The 26,283-nt window shown below is 47.3% G+C and overlaps 2 protein-coding genes across 10 annotated transcripts in view; one reads left to right on the top strand and one right to left on the bottom strand.

Moving 5' to 3' along the window:
- Positions 1-26,283, bottom strand: part of CDHR5 (cadherin related family member 5) — a 423,620-nt gene that overhangs the window by 48,225 nt on the left and 349,112 nt on the right. For 2 of the 9 annotated variants that reach the window (XM_086957776.1, XM_086957778.1), the window contains 2 exons: positions 24,945-25,445; positions 24,678-24,800 (listed from right to left, as the gene is read on the bottom strand). The exons of 1 other annotated variant lie outside the window; for it this stretch is intronic. In XM_086957776.1, the coding sequence (XP_086813902.1) occupies positions 24,678-24,800; positions 24,945-25,445 (624 nt within the window). Of the gene's footprint in view, positions 1-24,677; positions 25,446-26,283 lie in introns of all 9 variants that reach the window. 6 more of the 9 variants (XM_086957779.1, XM_086957782.1, XM_086957775.1 and 3 more) reach the window with 3 other exon arrangements.
- LOC147733235 (uncharacterized) lies at positions 983-4,594 on the top strand. The gene is made up of 2 exons (XM_086957785.1): positions 983-1,175; positions 2,965-4,594. Exons 1-2 carry the CDS (start codon positions 1,037-1,039, stop codon positions 3,360-3,362), a joined length of 537 nt encoding a protein of 178 aa, XP_086813911.1. The 5' UTR covers positions 983-1,036; the 3' UTR covers positions 3,363-4,594.

Here is a 26,283-nt window from a genome sequence, read left to right as displayed (position 1 = left end):
CGTTTCAGTACTTTGTTTAGTGAGTTACGTGACTTTCGAAGTCACAGGTCCGCAAATAAATAAAAAGTAACCATAATCAATATAATTTCGCGGAAATATTTTGTTATTGTTCTTTTGAAATGTTTGATTTGGTTGACATTGACAAGCAACAATCATCCATGTTTTCTGTTCTTTCTTTCATGTTGTACGTCAGCTCCCCCCAGGGGCGAGAGGAGGACACAGGAGCAGCAGGCGGCGGATGCTGTTCATCAACAGGGCCAGGATCGGGCAGGCGAGGGCTCCTCTGCTGGCCCCAGTAAGTTTTCATTTTAGACTAGTACCTATTTTTCCTAGCGTTCCTCATTTGAATTTTTTCAAAATTGTCTTTGCTCTTCTTGTAGACTGTATCTAAATTCTTATCCTGCCTCTACTATGACTCCCTGTGGTATTACTAGATTATTCTTATTAGTCTGTCTGTGTAGCTAACTAAGATTGCACGGTTGGCGAAACTCCCATGATTCTAGTCAGCAATAGCTCTATCAACTTAGTGCAGTCCTCTGGGATTGTCCATAATGTCTTTTGAAGTGTTCTATCTGGACTCATGCTTGCAAAAATTGCAAAACCTTTCGTTCAGTCACTCTAGTCTGGAGGACCAAAAAACACAGATTGTATTTAAATTTAAAAGCTTTATTAAAAGTAAACACATTTATTAAAATGAAGTCATAATAAAACTAAACGTTTAACTGATAATGGAAAAGTGGTTAGTGCTGACGATTAATTGAAGACATTTCTTGTGGTCGAGCCGAGCTCTCACCTGGTTTCAACTTGATCTTGTTGTTAGAAGTCCATCTTCTGTCTGTGTGGAGAAAAATGGTGCGTGTTAAAAAATCAGCCTTCATCAGTTGTGCCAAAAAGTGCAGCAAGACAACCTTCCCTGGAAAAAGGGACATTTTTTTTAACTTTAACGTAGACAGTCACAAATTACATTGTTTTCACATGTCTTCATTCCTAGACCAAATACTAGTGACTAGTGAGTGCTTTATTCTAAGATTCTTAAATGTACTTTGTAGGTGGAACATCTGGTGGCGGGGCCAGTGTGGTGGTGGTGCTCGACACGGAGGCGGAGGGCAATTCATCATCAGGGGAGGAGGCGGCGGCGGCGGCTGTGAGAGTTGAGACGGTGGTGGCGGCCAGAGGTAAGCTCTTATATATTCCTTACTTATTGAGATTGAAGACTAGCTGGGAAGGCAAGAATATGAGATGCATGGCTGGGTGAATGATGAAGCAATGATGGGTGGAAGGACAACAGCCTGGGTGGGTGACACAGAAACTGTATGTGTCCATATACCTGGATCATGCTACTATCTGACTCTTAGATAGCATATGTGTATCTAGAGCAGGGGTACTCATAGTACGGCCCGCGGGCCGGTGGTGGCCCGGCAAGCCTTCCTTGGCGGTGCGCAGACCTTGCAGACAATCACTGCTCCCCCGGCCCCCACAGAGCAGAGGCTTTTTTGTATTTCACCTGTTAGCGCCCCTGCATCTCCACTCTGACAATCACTGCTCCCCCGGCCCCCACAGAGCAGAGTGGAGATGCAAGGCCACAAAGAGGTGAAATAGAACAAAGCCTCTGCTCTGTGGGGCCGGGCAAGCAGTGATTGTCAGGGTGGAGAAGCAGGGGCGCTAAAACAAACAAAGCCTCAATAATATGTTAATGGTCTTTTAAAGACCTGTTAAGTACTTTGGTGTTGTTGTCTGTGTGTGCGCGTTGAGGAAGCGGTCTCAACCCGGGCTGAAGGCTGACACAGATAGACACACACACAGTGAGATGACAGAGGGAGAGGGAGGGCAGGAGGGAGAGAGAGATGGAGGGAGGGCAGGAGGGACAGCAGGAGGGAGAGAGATGTATGTAAATGCTGGGTCTGGTGGCTCAGTGGATGAGGGCATCTGCTGCAGGGACCTGTGTGCAACCTCATGGTCACAAGTTATCGTTTTGCTTTAGCCCCGCCCCCTCTGACTCCGCCCCCACCAGTGCGGCCCTCGGCCACAAACTACACTGTAAATGTAGCCCCTGAGAGAAAGTTTGTGAGTACCCATGATCTAGAGAGAGTAGATGGTCAGTGGATGAACTAAGTGTAACTTTGAAGAGCATGTAACACTGCACCCGCACGTCCGTTCCAGTGTAGGAAAGGCAAGGAAAAGAACTTTTAATTTTGTCCAAATACTACCATAAGTAGTAGCAGTAGTTTGTATTGCAAGCACTGCATAGATCCGGTTATTATGGTGGCCACTCCCTACCTCTCTTAATAAGTTTAGTAGTACTCAGTCATTCATGTGTGGATGTATCACTGCCTGTCACTCAATAAAAAGCAAAGCACCTAAAGTCATCCCATATATAAGCAAAAACATCCCATGTGAAGTGATAGATAATCAGATTATTTATCTTCTTCAATTTTCCATTTCTAGTACTCATTTCCACTGTAGGGTGAAAGTTAAATTAATTAAGCAGTAGCCCTTGAGTTGTAACAGAGTATTCTCAGTGCCACCCGTAATAGAAAAGTAAGAGATTCACCACCTGCATGTACTGGACGGGTACAGTAACGCAACGGCAACGCAAGTCTAGGTCACTCCTCATGGCGTGCGTCTCTTTTTCTCGGGTGCAAGTTTACCGCGCTGGCATTATGCCGGCTTGCAGAAAATAACGTACCAATTTTCCAAAACAAGAGACAAGAAGAAGAATAAGACTGGTGTACTTTCATAGTCGACTCCAATGGAAGTCCACAGTGCTCATAGAATTTGTTCCTTAAACTCCCACTAATGTTAGAGCAAGGATGAAGAAGTGTGAGGTTAGATAGATACTGGCCTCAATAGTTATGTAATGCGCTTGCAAGTTGCTAGTTGTACTGCAGCACACATTTCTGCTGAATGATTGAGTTAATCTTAAAGAGCATTGGTTACAGACTATGTCTTTCTTTCTTCATATAGGTTCTCCTTCCAAACGAACAAGGAGGAAGGAGCTGGCTAGAGCGGCCCGGCAACGGAGAATCGAGGCCACTGTTGCGGAATATCGGCGGCTGGTGGCCCTGGAGGACGAGGAAAGTGTGCGGTCGACAACAACGACAACGTCGTCCTCCGTGGCCTCACCGGCTGCCACCGTGACCCAGCACAGTGGTCCACCGAGACTGAGCCGGGCTGCCAAAGGCAAACGCCACCGCCGAGCAGCAAGGCCAACAGCTGCTTCTCACAGGCCTTGCACCTGCAAGGCAGTGAAGGCACGCCTGCGCCGCACTACCCTGATGGTGTCCCGCCTTCAGCAGGAGCTCGCCTTGCTCCGCGAGGAGCATGATGCCCTGGCCCAAAAAGTTAACAGCATCCACCCATAGTGTCCCTTGCCCCTTTTTTAGAGACTTTTGGGGGGTGGGAATTGGGAGTTGGGTTTTTGGGGACTTTTGAAGGACAATCGTTGGGGTTAGGGAGGGTCTTGCGGGAGATTATTTTGTTAGGGATATAAATATACTTTTTCAAACTTTATCTGAGCATACCTGTTTTTTACTGCTTGCCTGGTGGGTGGGGGTTTAACGTTGACTGTTTTCCTGAAAGTTTAGTTCCATTTTCTTCCTTTAAGTGTAAATGCCCAAATGTTTTCAACACTAAGTGCCTCTCACAGACTAAGTGAAGTGAATCCAAGAGTCCTAGGACTTTAGTAGTACTACCTTCAGGCTCTCGTCTCTCGTACTAATACTCCATTATACCCCCAAACCACCAAACGCTTATCTTACCTGTAATTTGTGTTTGAAAGTAGGGCTAGGCCCAGGGCTGGCTCCACGGGAAACACCGAATAACGTTGGCAATCTTGGTCGGATAAAATTTCCTCATAGCGGTGGTAGTAGTGGTGTGACACAGTGGCAGTTGCATGCCTATGAAAAAAAAGAAAATGAAATCTGGTTTGTCCTCCTGAGCAATTCAACGGTACAACTGAGAATATAGCAGGTGACAGAAGTACAGTAGAGCAGTGCCACATTGTAGCCTAACAAATGGTAAAGTATAACTACTAATTCGGTTGAAGTTCTTTCACATTAGCAATGGTTCTTTGTCAAGCAGAGTAAGAATATATCATCGACAACTGTGGAAAGAAAGAATGCGACAGTACAGGGCCTGTGTGGAATTATTGATAACTATATTCAACATAAGGTCTCTGTAGCCAGATACCCGAGAGCCTTGCTGGTCACTATAAATCCATTCACAACAACACTCAATGGGGTTGGTCTGGAAGGTGTCACGTTTACTCCCCGTGATCCAGTCGATGCAAATATGGTTCCACCTCCAAATGTCACCAACACCCAGAAGTGTAAACACAGGGTGTTCGAGGCATTAGGCGAGGGAGAAAAATAACAAACTAAAATAAAAAATGTGGGATGGGTAAAGGTAGGGTCAGCAGGGAAAGGATACCTGTAAGAGAAGACAAGACAGGCATCAGTGAAGTGATGTCCTAACATACAAGGGTACTCTCATATAGTCTCACTAAATAGTCTGCAAGTCTCCCGCCTACTCATGGGAAATGTAGTTTCATAGTACGGTAGGCGCTTAGGGGCTGCGTAACCTGACAGAAGGTATAGTAGATAGAAAAGGAGAAATTGCTTTTTTTCTAGGTGTCCCCTCACTCACCAGGGTTGCCCCTTGGTGACATGCTTCATCATTGGGGCCATCCCAGTCCTCTACGGCCTGGGGCGTGCTGCGACTTGCGAATTACGTAGGAGCACTTACAAATGACTATGTGTGGTGCAGATAGTGGAGTGGACTAAGTGATGTGTTAAGGGATCAATGTAGAAGCCGAGAGAGAGCAAAGAAATGCAGTCACAGTCAGAGAAAAAGGCAAGGGATACTGTATCTATGTGGTTGTAGTGGTCCTGTTGGAAGTGGTAAGTAAGTTGCCCGCAGAAAAAAAATCCTCCTATTAGCGGCACTCCTCCATTGCAGCCGACGCTTCGTCCACCGATGTTGGTCACCAGAAGACACCCTGTCCACTGCCTGCCTGATGCTGAATTGTGGCTCGCTACTGTGAAGCCTGACTCCATCCTTTTTTCCCCATTGCAGAGACTGAAACCCGGCCTGTAATTATTCAACGAAAAACAGGAAGTGATATAATATTACAACACCACTGATAAATAAATATAAGGTATGTAGGCTGTGGAGTGCAAAAAGTCACAATTTGTTTTTCCTAGTAGACAGACAGTACAATGTTTTTGAAAGTGCGTACTCTGAGTCACCTTTTGAAGGATAAGTAAGTATGGGCAAATTAATGTAGCGGATCTTGCCCCTCAAGCTAGGTGTACTGTAAACTGTGTTTTAGAACAAAAATAGATCTTCCTAGCAGTGCTCCCACCCAAAAAACGAGGCCTAGCAGAAAACTGGAGACAAAACTTACTTTGAAAGTAAAAGTAGGCCGAAGTACCCTAATTACCCATTACCCCCCGTGGATTGTATTCAAACCACTTGCAAGCAACCAAGCAAAAGTAGCCATAGCCAGCATCGCTCCAAGACTCGAAATCCCCCCCACTCAAACACATGCAATAGAAATACTGCTAACCCTAATGAACCCTAAGTTAAGAATAGTGGCAAAGGCTTTCTTTAACTATGCCAAATCCCCCCTTTCCCACCATGGATTTTCTTCAAATGACTTGCAACCAAAATTACACATTCTCACGAGTGCTCTAAGACCCCAGAACTCAGTTTGAAAAATCTAGAACACCCCGATACACATGCAATCCTGCTGCTAGGGCTAACCCTAACGAACCCTAAGTTACAAAAAGTGCCAAAACTAAAGGCTTTTCCGCGCGGATTTTGTCCCAACCACTTCTACCCGGTATTAGACCTTCCCAGGAATGCCCCAAGACCCGGCAACCCACCCGCCAAGAAGCATAACACCCCCAAACAGGCCAAAAGCAAAATCTCATACTTGCAATATTTCTGGGCCTTCAGTCCAAACGCGCTGCGTAGCTAGGCCATAAGTCGGGGTTGGCACGACGGATTTCCTGAAAAGCAAATGCAATCAAGATTAGAGTGTCCCAGCAGTGCTCCCAGACCACGAAACTCACCCACAAACACCAGGAAGCCCCCCAAACAGGCCCCCGAAAACGCTACATAGAGCAAAATGTCAGAAATAGCCCAAAAAAAAAATCGGCCTGGATTTTGTCCCAACCACTTCTACCCGGTATTAGACCTTCCCAGGAATGCCCCAAGACCCGGCAACCCACCCGCCAAGAAGCATAACACCCCCAAACAGGCCAAAAGCAAAATCTCATACTTGCAATATTTCTGGGCCTTCGGTCCAAACGCGCTGCGTAGCTAGGCCATAAGTCGGGGTTGGCACGACGGATTTCCTGAAAAGCAAATGCAATCAAGATTAGAGTGTCCCAGCAGTGCTCCCAGACCACGAAACTCACCCGCAAACAGACGGAACCCCCCCTAAGAGCACCTCAAAGGCAAGCAAGTCATCAAAAACACAAAAAAAATTCCGCCTGGGATTTGGTCCAAAACACTTTTATCCGGTATTAGAGCTTCCCAGCAATGGCCCCAGAGCCGTCAACCCAGGAGAAAACGAGTAGAAGACCCCCAAACAGCCAAAGAGCAAAAGTACAAAAATGGGGACTTAGTCACTTTTTCACAAATTTCCCAAATCACTCCGCGCGCGCTCTGCAGCTAGGCCCTAAGTCCCCTCAGCCACCATGGATTTGCTTCAAACCTCTTGCAAAGTAAAGTATATATAGCCAGCAGTGCTCCCACACCACGAAACTCACCCGCAAACACCAGGAAGCCCCCCAAACAGGCCCCCGAAAACGCTACATAGAGCAAAATGTCAGAAATAGCCCAAAAAAAAATCGGCCTGGATTTTGTCCCAACCACTTCTACCCGGTATTAGACCTTCCCAGGAATGCCCCAAGACCCGGCAACCCACCCGCCAAGAAGCATAACACCCCCAAACAGGCCAAAAGCAAAATCTCATACTTGCAATATTTCTGGGCCTTCGGTCCAAACGCGCTGCGTAGCTAGGCCATAAGTCGGGGTTGGCACGACGGATTTCCTGAAAAGCAAATGCAATCAAGATTAGAGTGTCCCAGCAGTGCTCCCAGACCACGAAACTCACCCGCAAACACCAGCAAGCCCCCCAAACAGGCCCCCGAAAACGCTACATAGAGCAAAATGTCTGAAATAGCCCAAAAAAAATCGGCCTGGATTTTGTCCCAACCACTTCTACCCGGTATTAGACCTTCCCAGGAATGCCCCAAGACCCGGCAACCCACCCGCCAAGAAGCATAACACCCCCAAACAGGCCAAAAGCAAAATCTCATACTTGCAATATTTCTGGGCCTTCGGTCCAAACGCGCTGCGTAGCTAGGCCATAAGTCGGGGTTGGCACGACGGATTTCCTGAAAAGCAAATGCAATCAAGATTAGAGTGTCCCAGCAGTGCTCCCAGACCACGAAACTCACCCGCAAACACCAGGAAGCCCCCCAAACAGGCCCCCGAAAACGCTACATAGAGCAAAATGTCTGAAATAGCCCAAAAAAAATCGGCCTGGATTTTGTCCCAACCACTTCTACCCGGTATTAGACCTTCCCAGGAATGCCCCAAGACCCGGCAACCCACCCGCCAAGAAGCATAACACCCCCAAACAGGCCAAAAGCAAAATCTCATACTTGCAATATTTCTGGGCCTTCGGTCCAAACGCGCTGCGTAGCTAGGCCATAAGTCGGGGTTGGCACGACGGATTTCCTGAAAAGCAAATGCAATCAAGATTAGAGTGTCCCAGCAATGCTCTCAGACCATGAAACTCACCCACAAACAGACGGAACCCCCCCTAAGAGCACCTCAAAGGCAAGCAAGTCATCAAAAACACAAAAAAATTTCCGCCTCGGATTTGGCACAAACCACTTTTAGTGCTTCCCAGCAATGGCCCCAGACCCGTCAACTCACCTGCAAAGAGGTAGAACAACACCCCCACAAGTGCTGAGTCTTTCTTCATTGGGCGTAAACCAGCCCTCTGCTTTGATGGAAATAGGAGTCTGGAGGAGGAGGATAGAGGAGCATGTTCTTCTGAACTTGTGAACCTGAGGAATGCAGACTGCGGCACCTTCAAATAAATTAGCAAACAAGTGAAGACAGTTCTGCTGATGGGCTTGTCTTTGTGATAATCTGATTAAAGTTTGAATTATATTAACTGTGCACAACAAAGAAAGACAGACACACAGGAATAAAAGTGAATAAGGATGAAAAAGAAAGTTATTGATTCGTTGTCTCATTTTCAGGGCTCGAAGTCGGAATCACGGTCCAGGAATAAGAATAAGGCTTCGTCATCATACTCTGCGAATTCAGCCCGGGTGAGGTCAGTGCCACCTGACAGAGTAGAAATTCCCTCATCTATGGTGCTGGCCACCTCCTCTTCATCCGGCACGCTCTCTCGTACTCTTATATCTGGTGGTATGAGGTGCTGATTCATCTTGATCATTGTTAACCTCTCCACATTTTTGGGCGAGAGGCGGCTCCGTTTGGGAGTTACAATCCCACCAGCCGCACTGAAAACCCGTTCAGAAGACACACTTGCGAGTGGGCAAGACAAGTAGTTTAAAGCCAGGTTGGTGAGCTGTGGCCACAATTCTTTTTTCCCATGCCAATACGCCAATGGGTCAGAATTAACATAGACCTCTGTGGAGTCATTCAGATAGTCCTTCACCATCGACTCAAGGTCCTCCTCCAAGGTTCCTCCACTTTGCGTAGCTCTTGCTGTGCCTCTGGCCTTTTGAGAACCAAACCCACGCAGAGCTAGCCAATCCTCTTCAGCCTCCAATGTTTCTGCTGTCTTTCGTGCAGATGATGCGGTTGCCGGTGTCTTTAACGGCTGAGAGGTCACTTGTGCCACAGCCACAGGTGCAGAAGTGGATTGTTTTGACTGGGGATGGCCTGCTGATGTACTGCCATTTCCTTCAATTTCCAGCCGTTCTGTTTCAAACTTCTTGGCTGACAAGGCTAGCCAACGTTTGTACTTTGTAACATCTTCATCAGCAAAAGGAAAGAATGCTCTGCCTGCCAGCGCCTTTTTGTAGCGTGGATCCAGAATAGTAGCACAAATGTAATGCTGTTCTGAGTGGATCTTTTGAAGACGTTCATCACCTTGTAGGAGCTCTAATAATTGCTCAGCCAGAAGCAAAGAAGAGTCTTTCTTTTTGTCATCTTTTCGAAACACAGAACACACCTCCTTCAGTTGGTCCTCCAGCATGTACAACAATGGGATAGCTTTTCCCAAATTAGAGTCCTCCTTGCTGACTGCACGCGTGAAGACCTCAAAAGGACGAAGCATGCGTGTTAGGCTTTCAACTATGTTCCATTGCGGCCCACCCATCCTCAGCTCCTCTATACCCTCTTTCAAGAAATATTGATCGAGTTGCGTATACTGCTCATACAGACGCTCAAGCATGTAGAAGGTTGAGTTCCAACGTGTTACCACCTCCTGGATGAGTGCTTTCACTGGCATTTGACATTGATATAGCATGCTCCTCAGCTGCTTGCGGGCCTTAAAAGAATGCCTGAAATGCTTGCAAATTTTTCGGCAGTTCTCCAATACACTGTACGCTGCACTGAGTTTATTACCCAAGAATTTTTGGACAACCAGGTTTATACAGTGCGCCAAACACGGCACTCTGAAATAGTAACCGTCCCTCATGGCCTTAACTATATTGGAGCCATTGTCCGTGGAAACATAACCAACCTTGCGTTTTAGTGGGGACAGACAGTTAAGGACCTTTGTGTTAAAGACATCCAAAATGTTTTCTGCTGTGTGACGTTTCTCCAAACCAAACATGGCTAGTGTTGCATGTTTCCGAGCACCTTTAAAAACAATGTTAGTGTCAACACCTGAGTTTAGCTTTGCTTTAGCCCCTGAAAAAGAGACCCAGTGTGCAGTGATGCACATGTAATCAGCGCCTGCGCCACTGGTCCACATGTCTGTTGTCAGATGTATAGTGTGAACAGCACTCTTCTGCAAAGCTGCCCCAATCGCCTTCAGAACATCTTCATGTAGTGCTGGAACCGCAACTCGGGCAAAATAGAACCGGCTAGGAACCTTCCATTTAGGGCAGAGCGCTGTCACTAATTCTAGAAAACCAACCCCTTCGACAAAAGAAAAAGGGAGAAGGTCCAGAGCTAGCATTTTAGCCAGCTTAGTGTTATACAGACGGGTCATTGGGTGGTTGCGTTCATATTGCGCTTCTGTAAACAACATCTTTTTAATGTTGCCCTGGACCAATGATTTACGGGATGATGATCTCTTCGACCCAGTTACGCTCGCTGATGAACTTTTCCGCATTGATGTCTCACTCTCTCCCACACTCTTAGTGTGGCTCCCATGGGGTGTGCTGCTGACATGGGAACTGGGTGTAAGTGAAGTGTTTGGATCGTCTTCTTCTACCTCCTCGTCATCAGCAGATGACAAATCAACGTTTTCATTACGTGCAATTCCGGCTTTCTTGACCGCCTCTAGGTGCGGAAACCATTGGACAGGGTGCCTTCTCTCAAGATGACCTCTCTGGCCTCCGGTACCATAGTTAGAACCAAGCTTACCACGACTAAATCGAAGCTTACAAAGGCTACAAATGGCTATGTTTTCCTTATTTGGGCAAACACTAAAGAAGTCCCAAACTGGAGACTTGAAATGTCTTCGGGGGCCGGAGGAGGCGGCGATACTGGTGGTGGTGGTCCTGCTGCTAATGACAGATGAAGTGGAGGATGTGGATTGCCGAACTTCAGTACGTTTTGCACTTTCACCACCACGAATTGAGGTCGAGGACGAGGTGGGTACCTTCTTGCGAAGAAATATGGAAGCGGTAGGTTTTGGTGTACTACTTAACTCCAAATCTAATGATTCCATTTCCATTGCCTCCTCGCCGACATCATCATCACGCTCAGCAGCTTCTCGGGATAGGGTCAAAATGTCTCTTTGCTGCATGCCCGGTGGGGCTGCAGTGACCTTTGTGATGACTGGCTCGTCGTCATCGTGAGAGGCTTCATCACCAGCAGTATCTGTCACTTCTTGTTGAGCCTCATCACACTCCATAGGTTTGAGTTTTTGGACGACCTTCCTTTTACGCTTAGGAGGTACCGGTGTCAGATCATGGTGTGCCTCTGCCTCACTGTCAGACCGCAGTTGTGGTTCCCAAGACAGATCACTTGCATCAGAACGAGGTGGGCTTGAAGAAGATGTAGACACCCCCCTTGATCTTTTCCTTGCTAGGGATGTGGAAGACAATGAATGATCATCAGGAGGAGTGGCTTCCAATGATACCTCAGCTTCAATGTCGATTTCCAAATGTGCCCCTACTTCGGGAGGAACAACTATTGTGGGCACTTGTGAACGTCCATGCACCTTTGCTTGCGCATCTCCTTTTGCTGCCTCTCCTTCCACATGTACTTGGGCGTGTACTTGCACATGGTGTTGTTGTTGCGGCTGTGGTTGTTCAACACTTGTCAGATGAGTTACAACAACCTGTGTTGATTCAGGGACATTGCTGCTACTTTCTTGCGATGAGCCAACATCACTGGTCGATGGTGATTGGAGAAGTACACTGACTGCCTCTGAAGCACTCAAGGGCTTTGACTTAAGTTGGCGTGGTGGTGGAGGCACTGAACCCAATGGAGCAGGGGTGCTGCTCTCAGGTTGGTCCCCAGCAGATCCTGCTGCTGCAGGCGTACTTTTTTTTTTGCTCCCAAAAAAAGTGGCGGGTGGCACACCAGCCTCCTTGGTAACTTGCTTCTTCTGCTCCTTACTAGCAACTTTCTTGCTAGAGGAGCTACGGAGAACTTTCTTTGGGGCCATCTTCTTCAGAGCAGGTCAGACAGCAGGCCGCAGTTGCACGAATTGTAGAGTTGTCTGAGGCCAGACGTGACGTCGCGTGACGTTATGCTGCACACACACACCGCTGCAGGACTTCTTCCTGGCACTGGTGGTTCTCTTGAGTCTTGTGCACCTAAAAAAAATGGAAGACAGAGGAACATCAGTTCAGTTGTAGAGCACAAAAAAATCGAAAAACACTGCAAAATCAGCACAATCCCAATCCATCCATGCCCTCCATAATGTTTAAATTCAAGACAACCCACAGAAAGACTAGGCCCATGCAAGACTCACTACCCCTGGGCATAAATAAAGGTTGAAAAGTAGGCAAAATGGTTGGAGGCCTAACAACAAAGCCTGCATTCAAAATGGCCACTTGCCTGCCAGCACATGGCCAGTGCCTGTAGCTGCACTCAAAATGGCCACCAGCCACATGGCATGTCCCTCCCCATGAACACCCCCAAAAATCGAAAAACACTGCAAAATCAGCACAATCCCATTCCATCCATGGCCTCCATGATGTTTAAATTCAAGACAGCCCACAGAAAGACTAGGCCCATGCTAGACTCAAATACCCCTGGTGAAAAGGCCACAAGTACAGGCCCAAAAATCGAAAAACACTGCAAAATCAGCACAATCCCATTCCATCCATGGCCTCTCCATGATGTTTAAATTCAAGACAGCCCACAGAAAGACTAGGCCCATGCTAGACTCAAATACCCCTGGTGAAAAGGCCACAAGTACAGGCCCAAAAATCGAAAAACACTGCAAAATCAGCACAATCCCATTCCATCCGTGGCCTCTCCATGATGTTTAAATTCAAGACAGCCCACAGAAAGACTAGGCCCATGCTAGACTCAAATACCCCTGGTGAAAAGGCCACAAGTACAGGCCCAAAAATCGAAAAACACTGCAAAATCATCACAATCCCATTCAATCCATGGCCTCCATGATGTTTAAATTCAAGACAACCCACAGAAATACTAGGCCCATGCAAGACTCACTACCCCTGGCATAAATAAAGGTTGAAAAGTAGGCAAAATGGTTGGAGGCCTAACAACAAAGCCTGCATTCAAAATGGCCACTTGCCTGCCAGCACATGGCCAGTGCCTGTAGCTGCACTCAAAATGGCCACCAGCCACATGGCATGTCCCTCCCCATGAACACCCCCAAAAATCGAAAAACACTGCAAAATCAGCACAATCCCATTCCATCCATGGCCTCCATGATGTTTAAATTCAAGACAGCCCACAGAAAGACTAGGCCCATGCTAGACTCAAATACCCCTGGTGAAAAGGCCACAAGTACAGGCCCAAAAATCGAAAAACACTGCAAAATCAGCACAATCCCATTCCATCCATGGCCTCTCCATGATGTTTAAATTCAAGACAGCCCACAGAAAGACTAGGCCCATGCTAGACTCAAATACCCCTGGTGAAAAGGCCACAAGTACAGGCCCAAAAATCGAAAAACACTGCAAAATCATCACAATCCCATTCAATCCATGGCCTCCATGATGTTTAAATTCAAGACAACCCACAGAAATACTAGGCCCATGCAAGACTCACTACCCCTGGCATAAATAAAGGTTGAAAAGTAGGCAAAATGGTTGGAGGCCTAACAACAAAGCCTGCATTCAAAATGGCCACTTGCCTGCCAGCACATGGCCAGTGCCTGTAGCTGCACTCAAAATGGCCACCAGCCACATGGCATGTCCCTCCCCATGAACACCCCCAAAAATCGAAAAACACTGCAAAATCAGCACAATCCCATTCCATCCATGGCCTCCATGATGTTTAAATTCAAGACAGCCCACAGAAAGACTAGGCCCATGCTAGACTCAAATACCCCTGGTGAAAAGGCCACAAGTACAGGCCCAAAAATCGAAAAACACTGCAAAATCAGCACAATCCCATTCCATCCATGGCCTCTCCATGATGTTTAAATTCAAGACAGCCCACAGAAAGACTAGGCCCATGCTAGACTCAAATACCCCTGGTGAAAAGGCCACAAGTACAGGCCCAAAAATCGAAAAACACTGCAAAATCAGCACAATCCCATTCCATCCGTGGCCTCTCCATGATGTTTAAATTCAAGACAGCCCACAGAAAGACTAGGCCCATGCTAGACTCAAATACCCCTGGTGAAAAGGCCACAAGTACAGGCCCAAAAATCGAAAAACACTGCAAAATCATCACAATCCCATTCAATCCATGGCCTCCATGATGTTTAAATTCAAGACAACCCACAGAAATACTAGGCCCATGCAAGACTCACTACCCCTGGCATAAATAAAGGTTGAAAAGTAGGCAAAATGGTTGGAGGCCTAACAACAAAGCCTGCATTCAAAATGGCCACTTGCCTGCCAGCACATGGCCAGTGCCTGTAGCTGCACTCAAAATGGCCACCAGCCACATGGCATGTCCCTCCCCATGAACACCCCCAAAAATCGAAAAACACTGCAAAATCAGCACAATCCCATTCCATCCATGGCCTCCATGATGTTTAAATTCAAGACAGCCCACAGAAAGACTAGGCCCATGCTAGACTCAAATACCCCTGGTCAAGGCCCCAACAACAGGTCAAAAATCGAAAAACACAAAATTTTACAAAAAAAAAAAATCGAAAAACACAGAAAAATCAGCACAATCCCAATTCATCTATGGCCTCCATGATGTTTAAGTTCAAGACAACCCACAGAAAGAATCAGTCCACCCACCACTGAGTACCCCTGGGAAAAGGCCCCAAAACAGCCCAAAAATCGAAAATCCCAAAATTTTAGTTGCAGCAACTGTAATGCCCCAAACAAACTTACTTGTAAAATTTCTAATCCAACAGTGATCCAAAGAAAGTCAAAAAGGCCTCAAATCCAAAGATCCAGCAGCATCCACAAAAGGTAATCCTTCCAGGTCCACATCCGAATGAAAAGTGACCAGGAGATGGACAAAGCACTGGGAGGAGCCTGCTGAACAGGAACAGGAAGTTGAAGACTATGGGGCACTTCCTTCCTCCCACCCCCCTGCCCCCCTCCCCAAAATGGACTCCTCGCTAAAAAAGTGCAGGCAAATGTCAAACTAAGGAGTTATTCACATAAAAATCATCATTTCTAGAAGGTTTATGCTGCTTGCTGGTGGATTTCTTGTGCAGAATTGCAAATTTATATTTTCGCGCGCCGCATCTCAAATCTCGCAATTGCGAAGTACCGCGAGACGTGATCTCGCCGTACTCGCGTTGACAAACTCTCGCTGGCAAGCCGCGATGACGTAATCGCGCTCGCCAATTCCCGCGGGATCACACAGCAAGATCCAAAATGGCGCAGCACTCGCAAACTATCGAAAAAAACAACTCGGCAAACGATGATAAACGCCGCGCGCCGCAAAAATTGTATCACCAACGCCGCGCGCCGCCAAAAAAATCCGCTGCGTGCGAATTTGCGGATTTTGCGGGAAATCCGCAAATCTCGCGGATTGCGGATTTCCCAAAAATCCGCAAAATCCGCGAGCGGAACGGATTTTCCGCCCACGCTTAGTGATGTGACGACTGCGTATGCTGTGGTAACGTTGAGTACGGTTGTGGAAACTGCGAGATTGAATCAGAATTCTGTGCAGGCGGCAGAGTTAATTGCATTGACGAGAGCGTGTGTTTTGTCGAAGGGAAAGCAAGTGAATGTGTTTACCGATAGCCAATATGCTTTTGGCGTTGCACATAGTTTTGGTCGAATGTGGCGAGAGAGAGGCTTTATGATGTCGCATGGCACGAAGATCCAACACGGACAGCTCGTGAACGATCTTTTAGACGCACTTACATTGCCCAAGCAGGTGGCGATTATTAAATGCAGTGCGCACCGTAAGGTGACGGATGATGTTGGTCGTGGTAATGCGTTTGCGGATGAGATTGCTAAAGAGACAGCTAGAAACCTTGCAACTAGAATGTATGTGATGAGTTCGGTAAGGTGGCCTGCAGAAACTAGTATGTGTGAGGACACTGTGGAGAGTGTGAAAGCGATTCAGAATGAGGCCACCGAAACTGAGAAGACTAAGTGGAAGGAGAGCACAGGAAAGTTGGATGCGAATGGATGTTGGATTGATTTGTCAGAAATTCAGAGGTGGATGTTGCCGGATGCATATGTGCTAGCTGTTGTGACTATGGCGCACGGCTTGTCACATATTAGCGCGAAAGGTATCTGTAAGTTGTTGTCCCCGGTATGGAAGAATGATGGTATCGCTAAGTGTGCTGAGAGAGTGGTTAAGAATTGTATGGTATGTATGATGTACAATCCTGGAAAGGGTACTCCTACACCACCTGGCCACTTTGCTCCTCCTACATGTCCCTTTGAAGTTATCCAACTGGACTTCATCCATATGGAGCAATGTAATAACCTGAAGTACGTTTTAGTTGTGGTTTGCGCATTGTCCCGATGGATCGAAGCCTACCCTCTCAAAGACAATACTGCCCTGTCCACAGCGAAAGTCCTACTGAAGGAATACTTTCCTCGGTATGGAATGCCATGGATTGTATGGTCTGATAACGGAAGTGAGTTTGTGGGGAGTGTGATGAAGAGTGTGTGTAAGGGCCTTGGAATTACACAAAAATTCCACAGCGCCAATCATCCCCAGTCAGCAGGTTTGGTTGAAGGGTACAATGGTACTCTAAAATTGAAACTCGCAAAGATTCAGGCTACGACTGGTCTGTCGTGACCTGATGCCTTGCCTCTGGCTCTTTTGTCGACCAGGGCGACTGTACACTCTTGAGTAGGGCTCAGCCCATATGAGATTGTGTTCGGCCGTCCTGCAAATATTTGGGGGGTCCCTAGACCAAGGTCTTTTGACAGTCTTGAATATCCAATGTTAGTTGATTATCTTCATGATCTGACTGCTAAACTGAGGTTAGCTTTTTGAAGCACTGCCGGCACAGACAGAGGGTCCTGGACATCGGCTCCAACCGGGTGACTGGGTTCTTAACAGAAACTTTGGCCGGAAACGGAACCTGGAGCCGAGATTTGTGGGGCCCTTCCAGGTTCTACTCGCCACGAGAACTGCAGTTAGTCTGGAGGGCCGCAAACATTGGGTGCACGCCACCCACACCAAGAAGGTACCAATACCTTTACCAACGGACTCGTGGGTGAGAACTGGCATCGCTGCATCAGAAACAGAAGCTCCGGTGAACTTTGTGCCATTCAGTGACGCTCAGCCTGTGGGAGATACTTCAGTGCAATCAGATAACTTTGTTGAACCTTTGTCATTGAAAAACTCAAGACCTGACCTATCATCTGATCGACAGGACTCTGTTCCACAACCTAAACAATTATTTGAAGAACAGACTCGTTCTGGAAGAAGCAGATATTTTCTTTGTTCCCGTACCAGAGACTAATAAAAATCTTTTAGCTTTTTCCCCTTTTTGAAATTTACGTTACCCCCCATTATCATCTTGAACATTTTTTGAACAATTGTGGTCTCTATTAATTTCTGAAGTTCTTTTTCCACGTGTGTGTTTTTCCACAGCTAGGAGATTTTGTATTATATTGTTTGATTAAAAAGAACCTTACATCCGGGTTGACCGTAGGGCCGTGCGGGTACTTCCTTCTGTTTAGCAGGTTCCTGACACTAGGTCAGTACTTTTGTCGATTCCTAGGAACTCCTGGGAATTGATAATCGCTACTCAGAACGAAGTGCGTCAAGAACGTTGCGGACGGTTTTTAGAGGATGGAATTCTCAAAGTTGTCGGAAGTGGAGAAGACTTTAGCGCAAAGATCAGTACTGTACAGGGTTGTACGTACCAAATGCTTTCTGTTTCAGGTGTTCCTGCTGTTCCTAACTATTTCCATGTTATTGGTGGGTGGAGTATATTTTGGAATACAATCGTTATTGCCTTCTGCTTCACCTACTTCTTCCTCTGAACCAAAGCCTACTCCCACTGTTTCTCCTCATTCTTTTCACCCTTTACCTCAAAACGAGCAGGTTAGATGTGCTTGCCTACATGAGGGCAAAAGGAGCGTCTGAGGTTCTGTGACAATCGTAAGTGGTGTTTTTCGACTCGTTCGAATATGGACGAGTTTGGTATCTATGAACCGCAAATGACGAGTTTAGTGGGTGTACGCGTTTTTGCTATGCTAACCTGAACCGTTCGCCTGTTTCGTGGGTTTCTTCATCTGAACCCACAGATTCCATTTTAGATACAGCATCCATTTTGTTTCTTGCCCTCAAGTAGCCAGCGAACGGACACTGTCCGCTTCATGACCCTGGGATTCCCAAACTCTTGCGGAAGACACGTGTTCCTTTGAGGGTGTCTTTATGACGAGGGGGATGACACTGCAAAGGCAGATGGCCCTGCCCGAGGCTCATCTTGCCGTGCCGGTCTATTGTTTCAGCCGTGCATTCATTAGGCATGTCTCCTTTGATCCCTGCAATCGTGTTTCCGATATCACCCCTCACACTCTTTTCAATCTGTTGACTATCTTTGTTTTCCTCTGCACCTGTTTCTGACTCTTCCTTAACTCGTTTACAGCCGGAATGGAATGCACTAATGATGGGAAGATGTACTTTTACAGTTGGGAACCGGCGATGCTACTGTAATTATGTTCCGGGACCCTGAATACATCAAAGCGACCCTCTATGAAATTTACTGTGGGAACTGTGTTGTAACCTTTTGTCTGCCATGTTGTCCTATGACGAAAAACTGTATTAAAGGAGCGATCCACAGATGCAATTTGAAGCAGTCTCCTAGAACCTACATACGTTGTACTTCTTGTGATTTCTGTATTCCCTGCAGTAAATAAACCTCGATCTTTGACGCCGAAGGAAGTGTCCCGTGTCTCTGTCATTTGTACGCCGGAACAGGTAACCCACGAAGGTTTCAGGTGTTGTCCCCTGGCACCGCTGGGTCTTAGAAAAACCCAGTCCTTCAGTGGCACTCCGAACACAGTGATACCACACAAGCATCATGGCCACAATACCCCCCATTGAGCCGTTTGTGGTCGAAGGCTCGCCATCCTCGCTGGCCCCCAAATGGAAAGACTGGGTGGATCGCCTACTCATATTCTTCAAGGCCACAGAGGTTCACAAAGAACAGAAGAGGGCCATGGTGCTCCACTTAGGAGGCAAGGACGTCCACAATATCGCCAAAACCTTGGTGGAGGCAACGCCAAAGACTCATAGTTCACTCATCAATGCCCTGAATGCGTACTTTGAGCCAATGGCCAATCAGGACTATGAGAGGTTCATCTTTAGGCAAGCCAGACAACTTCCGGAGGAGTCACTAGACACGTATCACGCGAGGCTGAAACGACTGGCAATGTCATGTGGATTCGTGGACGTCACTGAGGAAATACGGGGTCAAATAATTCAGGGCTGTGCCTCGGCCAAGCTCAGGGAACGAATCTTGGAGGAATCCGGGAAGCCTTTAGCCGACAACCTGACCTTGGGCCGCACAAAAGAACTGTCTAAAGCTCGAGCCGCTCACATGTAGGCGGCCCTCCAAGCGCCGGTAAAAGCTGAACCGGTCAACAAGATCCAAGTAAAGTCACTGGCAAAATGGAATAAGATGCTCCCTGGAAACTCGGCGGTAGCAGTCGGGAAGTCATGTGGATATTGCGGAGGATCACCCCATCAGGCATCAGAATGCCCAGCTCGAGGGGAGAGGTGCTCAGGGTGCGGTCGATTCAATCACTTTGAAAAAGTGTGTCGATCAAAGAAATTCCGCAAGCCACAACAAGTGGTGAACGCCATACCAGAAGGTGACCCCAGCCAGAGTGACATGGATGATGATGAGGAAGAGGAAAGGACAGTGCACAAAGTGCACATGATTGGCACGGCCACTCGACGAGCCAGGAAGCTTCCCCAGTGCTGCATCAGAGTCGCAGACCCGGAGGCTATGGCGGTGGTCGACACAGGAGCAACCATCAACCTCATGAGTGCAGCCGTATACCGGACAATGGATTGACCACCAACACTGAGTCCATCTCCCATCACCGTATTTGCCTACGGTCAGGACACTCCGCTAAGAATCAGAGGAAAGTTCAGGACGGCAATCAATCATGGTGACAGGACCGTCACCACTAACATATTCGTGTCAGAGGATGGACAAGGCATGCTACTCAGATGCCGAGCCGCGGAGGCCCTGGGAGTGGTCACGTTTGCATTCGGAGTTCACCAAGAATCAGTACAGCAGCATATAGCAGACTTATCAGACATTTTCAAAGGAATTGGGAAATTCACAGGTCGCCAAATACACCTGTTCAACCAGTGGCACTGAGGCATCGCTGCATCGCGTTCCACCTCCGACCACTGGTGGAAGAAGAACTCAAGAAGCTAGAGGCAGCAGGCATCATAGAAAAAGTGACAGGCCCCACCCCCTGGGTATCGCCCATCGTGGTCACCCGAAAGCCGAAACAACCGGGCGCTGTCCGGATATGCGTAGACATGCGTCTTCCCAATGTTGCCATCAAGAGGGAGCGCCACATCACGCCCACTATCGATGACCTCATAGGGGAAATGGCGGGGGCGTGCTGGTTTTCAAAGCTGGATCTCCAATCAGGATACCACCAATTGGTTCTCGATGAAGAGTAACGGAATATAACAACATTCTCGACACATGTGGGACTCCGGAGATACACCCGACTTAGTTTTGGCGTGTCCAGCGCAGCAGAAGTGTTCCAAAATGCGATCCAAGAACTGATTGCTGACATACCAGGTGTAATCAACGTCAGTGACGACATCATGGTACACGCCCGCACCATACCCGAACACAACCAGAGGCTTGCCCAGGTGTTCCAAAAATTGAGGGAAGCTGGTCTCACCTTACACATGGAAAAATGCGAATTCCTGAGGCAGAAAATAGGATTCTTCGGATACACGTTCTCAGCTGATGGAGTCAACCCTGACCCGGAGAAGGTGAAAGATGTTAAAGAAGCTGCTCCCCCAACCTCAGTCACCGTAGTCCGCAGTTTCCTAGGAATGGTCAACTACTGCGGGCGATTCATTCGGGATCTGGCCAATCTGACACTACCACTGAGAGAACTCACGAAAGAGTCCATGCCCTGGACATGGGGACCGGAGCAAGAAAAGGCTTTCAAGGACATCAAAGCAGCTCTTTCAGACAACACCACCTTGGCATTCTTCGACCCCCGGAAACAGACCCTGGTGGCGGTGGACGCTGGTCCCGCAGGATTAGGGGCAGTACTCATGCAAAAACAGCGAGACGAGATGGACTGGACCCCCATTGCATTTGCCAGACGTTCACTTACGGACACTGAACAACGGTACTCCCAAATCGAAAAGGAAGCCATTGCCATACACTGGGGGTGCAGACATTTCCACCTATATCTGTACGGGAAACCATTCACAGTAGTCACAGATCACAAACCACTGGTTGCCCTTTTCTCGGGGACCTCAACGAAGCCCCCACCTCGCATAGAAAAGTGGATGCTACAGCTACAGGACTACAACTGCCAGATAGAATACCAACCAGGGTCCCGAAATCCGGCGGATAACCTCTCACGACACCCAAGAGCAGCCACCCCGGCGGAAATGGAAGAGGCCGAGGATACGGAAGCCTACGTCAGGTGTGTTATTGCGCGATCCTGCCCGCGGCCCCTATCCATCAGCAACATCGCGGAGGCTACCCTGAAGGATGACTGTCTACAAAGAGCGAGGAGAGCCCGTCAAAGCGGCAATTGGCGTCGGGCCAAGGAAGAATGGAAACTACTGACACCACGCGCCCAACGCATCATGGAAAGCCTACACCATGTGAAAGGAGAACTGAACGAAGACAACTCAGGATGCCTGCTAAGCGGTCACCGGCTGGTGATACCCTCTGCCCTGACTGATCAGGTGGTGCAACTGGCCCACGTCGGTCACCAAGGAATGGTGAAAATGAAAGCAAGATTGAGGACCAAGGTGTGGTTTCCGCTCATGGATGATCTGGTGGAGGATACCGTAAGATCCTGTGCGGCCTGCCAAGTCACGGGAGATGCCCCGCGGGAAGCACCCGTCATAGTCGAGCCTCGACCTCAGAAACCTTGGGAATGTGTCAGCATGGATTTCGGAAGTCTTCCCGATGGACAACACACTATGGTTGTGATAGATGATCACTCCAAGTATCCAGAGGTTGAACTAATAACCACTACTAGTGCCACCAAAGTACTACCCAAACTGGAGAAGATCATAGCGACTCATGGGGTAATGCGAGAACTCAGAACGGACAATGGCCCTCCCTTTCAAGGCCAGGAACTAGCCAACTACTTGCACGCCCTAGGAACCCGAAACCGCCGCATCACTCCTCGCTGGCCACAAGCCAACGGGGAAGTTGAGCGGTTTATGCGAACTCTCAATAAAGTCATCCGGATCGCACATGACAAGGGACAATCGCTGGAGATGGCGATATTCACATTCCTGCGAAGCTATCGACAAACACCCCATACCACCACGGGGGTAGCTCCGGCACATGTTCTCATGGGACGGGTAGTGGCGGATTCCATTCCCCATCATCCCCAGTGGACACCCGCGATGGCAAATGAAAATAGGATTGAGGCGAAGCGCCAAAAGTCATATGCCCAGGCCAGCCGGCGGAGGAGAGCTGTTCATACTCGAATCGAACGAGGTGATCATATGAAAAGAGACCGTGGAGAGTCATCAGCGTGAAAGGCACTCAAATCATTGCGACCCGAGGTTGAGAAGTAGTGACCCCGGAACGTGTCCCATTTCAAACCATTTCATCCGGAGGCGACCACCAATGCAGAGTGCTTGGCATCGCGAGTGACTGCGAGTCCAGTGGCTGAGAACCTCCAGGAACCTAGCAATGATCCCATGAGAACCATCCCTCCTGCCATGGCAAGCGAAACCCCAGATGATGCTGAGAGCTCCAGTGTAGCACCAGAGGTTCAGGAAGATGATCCTGTCAGCCGCAGCCCCGCTCCCCCGGCCGGTGGTGATGTCCCCAGAACCCGTGGGACTTCCACCTATAAAACCCACCACCATCTTGCCGCCTTCAGGACTACCTCATGTAAGTCTGTTCCAGTGTGTTGTACATGTGTTTTATATTGACTTATCTTATATGCTGATCATGAACCTGAACAGTGCCGCAAACCCCAGAGAACAGTATAGTCCCTCCAGAGACTGCACTGATGTTTCAAATGTTTGCCTGTTTGTTCTTTTTATATTTTAGGAGGAATGTTGTGTTCCAGTGTCTGCACGCCTGTGATGTAACAGGCATGCAGCGTGAGTGACACGTGACCGGGCTTTAATAAAGGGGGCCCGCACGTACGTCGGCACTTGGCGACGGCGCGCAGAGCCATACAGATACCCCAGTGTCCGTGTGTTATTTAATAAGTGGCCAAGTGAAGGCCGTAGTCCATGTCCCAGGTGCCCCCTGAGAGTAGGCCCCTTAGAGCTGGCCCCCAGCTATCACTGGCCCCGGCGACACAACAGTGTGCATTGGCGTTGATGTATTCCTGTATGGCAGTTGTCTTGGTGGTTCTGATGAGGTGGTGGTATGCGGTGACGGCGGTCTCGAGGGCTGCGTGTTCCGCCAAGTTCTTGCTGCTCCTCCAACTTTTTCGAGCCGTCTGCAGGTGCGCTGGACTCTTGGATGTACTGTTATAAATTACCACCACCATGAGTGCAATAATATTGTTAATGCAGGTTACGCCTCATTATTTGCACTGAAACTCCAACAGTCTCATTTAAAGGTAGTTGGCCAAGGCACAATACCTACCCAAGGCATACACCTTGCACCCAATTGCCAGACCAATACTGAAAAATAGGAAATAACATGTCCATATGTTTTTCGTGCCCGTTTTCTGTGTATTTTCCTGTCATCTCACCACAAAATCCGAGTGTATAATCAAAGGATAATTACGACTCCATTTCTGATATGTGAAGTGTTGAAAAGAAGTTCAAGAACCAGAGGGACAGTAGTAAGCACAGCACAAGCTTTTCAGTGGCATGCATATCCAGCAGTATTCCTGTGCAATAGCATAATTGCTATATCGAGTATTAACCCCTCCTCGATTTCTTCCGTATTTTAAATGAGAGTCAATGTGCCCCTACGCTCAAGGGAAAAACAGTACCATCTTAGCTTTAGGATGCAGCTCAAAACTTGGCTAATTGCAGGTTAGCCCTCTTGCTGCTTCCCCTGTTTTCTCACCTACTTCTTTGATTGGCATGCATGTTGATGGTGTAGCGCTAGAAAGACTTATTGCTGGGGTAGCTAAGCTCTATATAAATCGTTTTAAAATAATATAACATGCTATGCCGGGGTGTGAGACCAATTCTTGGGAAACAATGTTTAATACATTTTTCTATTTTGATACTTATTATAACCAGAACAAAGCCAAAATAATTTGCAGCCATACTAAGAATAACCATAAACAACTTCTGGTGACTCCCTGCAGTTCTTTCAGAAAAGCCAGATTAGCAGTCCAAATGATGCCAGTCCACAAAGAGTTTTGGAAATGAGTAGCTTCATATGTCCTGCTGAAGGGGTTCCATATAAAATGCACAATAGTCTATAAGCAGCCAGTAAATATCCCTTCATTTACTATGATATGAAAATGTTAAAAACATCAACAGCAGAGGCATTTGAGAAGAATTGAAATGATAAAGAAGGCAATGAAAGTAAAAATATTACAAAGAGAATGCATCTGGTCTACCTGTCAGTGAACTGGTGGAATGGAGTGACATTAGGAAATTAATGTATGCACTAGCAGAAGTTGAGGTAGATTCATGGTCTGTAGGTACTGACATAGTAGGTTTGGGGACCTCAGAGGCTGTAATTTTGGTGTGTGTGCTATTAGCTGTTGTAAAAGGAGAAGGGTTTGTACCTGGTATAGTAGGTGTCATGGTCCCAGAACCTGAAGATTCTCCAGCAGGAGTTGTTACATATTTAGTTGTTCTGCTTGTTGTAGGTCCTGTGGTAGATGTAGATGGTTTGGACGTTACTGAACCTGGAGGTGTGAAAGAAATGGGAACAGTAATTGTTGTCATGCTCCTTGTAGAAGAGCCTGTTCCTGTTCCTGGGCGGGTAGTGGTGGTGGTCTTAGAAGCTGTAGGTCCGACTGAAGGCAAAAGAGTAAATCTTGTTGTCTTACTTGTTGTAATAACTGTTCCTGTGTGTGGAGGCTTGGTTGTCTGAGAACCTGGAGGTCCAACAGAAGGTAGAGCTGTAACGTGTGTTGTCCCACTTGCTGTAGGCTTGTTTGTTGTTACAGTTTGTTTGCTAGTTGTGGAACCAGCAGGAAGTGGTGAAGAAGTAGATCTTGTTGGAAAAAGCGAGGGTACAGGCGGAGTAACACGTGAAGTAGTAACTGAAGAATTACCTGTAGAAGGCTTCCCTGGGGTGCCAGACGCACTAGTTGTAGAGACTGTTGTGGTCTGTGGCAAAGTTCCTGATGGCCTGTTTGTTATCCCAGTTGTACTGCTTCCTGTGTGAGAAGACCTGGTAGTTGTTTCTAGGGTCTTCACTGTAGTTCTGTTGACTGTGCCAGGTAAAAGAGCTGATGAAGTCAAAACGGGTGGTAGCTGAGTGGATGTCCCTTCACTAGGAGTGGATTGTACGGTGGTGAGAGCAATTGGTGTTGTTGTTTCAGCACCTAGAGACCCAACAGACACACCAGATGACATGGTTAGTAAAATATTAGTATTGGGCTGATGGAGAATTGCTACTTTAGACAATTTGCAAATATTGTTTCTCCTTTAAAACACTCATTCTTTTATATTCCATCTAGAAGAACATTGTCACACCCAAACCTCTGTTGATCTCAGTGGAAACCTTTGACCCATTTGCTCCTCCAATCGAACAAGGACAGTGGGGGAGGTCTTTTCTGATTTCAGAGTGTGGCTGTGTTTGTGTGGGTTAAATGGTGGGCTCAACAAAAACATGAAGCGTCTTGAGAGAACTAAAGCAGGAGGAAGGTAATCGAACATGGAAATGTTGAGAGATAAATTCAAAATGGGAAACTGCATATATAGTGTTTCAGTGAATTGTACATAGGTAAAGGGCAAAACACAGTGCATATATATTTGGAATAAAAGCAGTGTTTTGAACCAGAGCTTGAAATCATTACACTCCATGCAAGCAGTGACTGGACAATGGTTATAAAAGCATAGCATAGGTACAGTGCATAAATGAAAACCACTCCTATGGACATTAACACACTGCATAAAAATAAGACAGAAAAAGTGAATAGGTAGATGTCATAAAAGCAGTGCATAGGTACATCACTCAAATACAAGACATAAACGAAGGTAAACGATATGCCTGAAGGTTGGCCATTCAGAGGTATAGGGCATAGATGAAATGCATAGATTGAAAAAGCTTTACATATCTACATAGCATACAATAAATTCAGGGCCATTAGATATGCAAGAACTGCACAGTTATGTGACATAGAAGTGCTCAGAAATATGTAAGTAATCTGAGCAAATATA

This window comes from Lissotriton vulgaris, chromosome 2_1 (assembly GCF_964263255.1).
Source record: "Lissotriton vulgaris chromosome 2_1, aLisVul1.2, whole genome shotgun sequence".
NCBI classification, from domain to species: domain Eukaryota; kingdom Metazoa; phylum Chordata; class Amphibia; order Caudata; family Salamandridae; genus Lissotriton; species Lissotriton vulgaris.
This window is presented reverse-complemented; position numbering and strand designations above follow the sequence as displayed.

Bases quoted from the DNA above. Each gene is read 5' to 3' on its own strand.
- LOC147733235 (XM_086957785.1), top strand. From the start codon at position 1,037: ATGTACTTTGTAGGTGGAACATCTGGTGGCGGGGCCAGTGTGGTGGTG. The intron at 1,176-2,964 runs GTAAGCTCTTAT...TTCTTCATATAG, and splicing joins GACGGTGGTGGCGGCCAGAG to GTTCTCCTTCCAAACGAACA.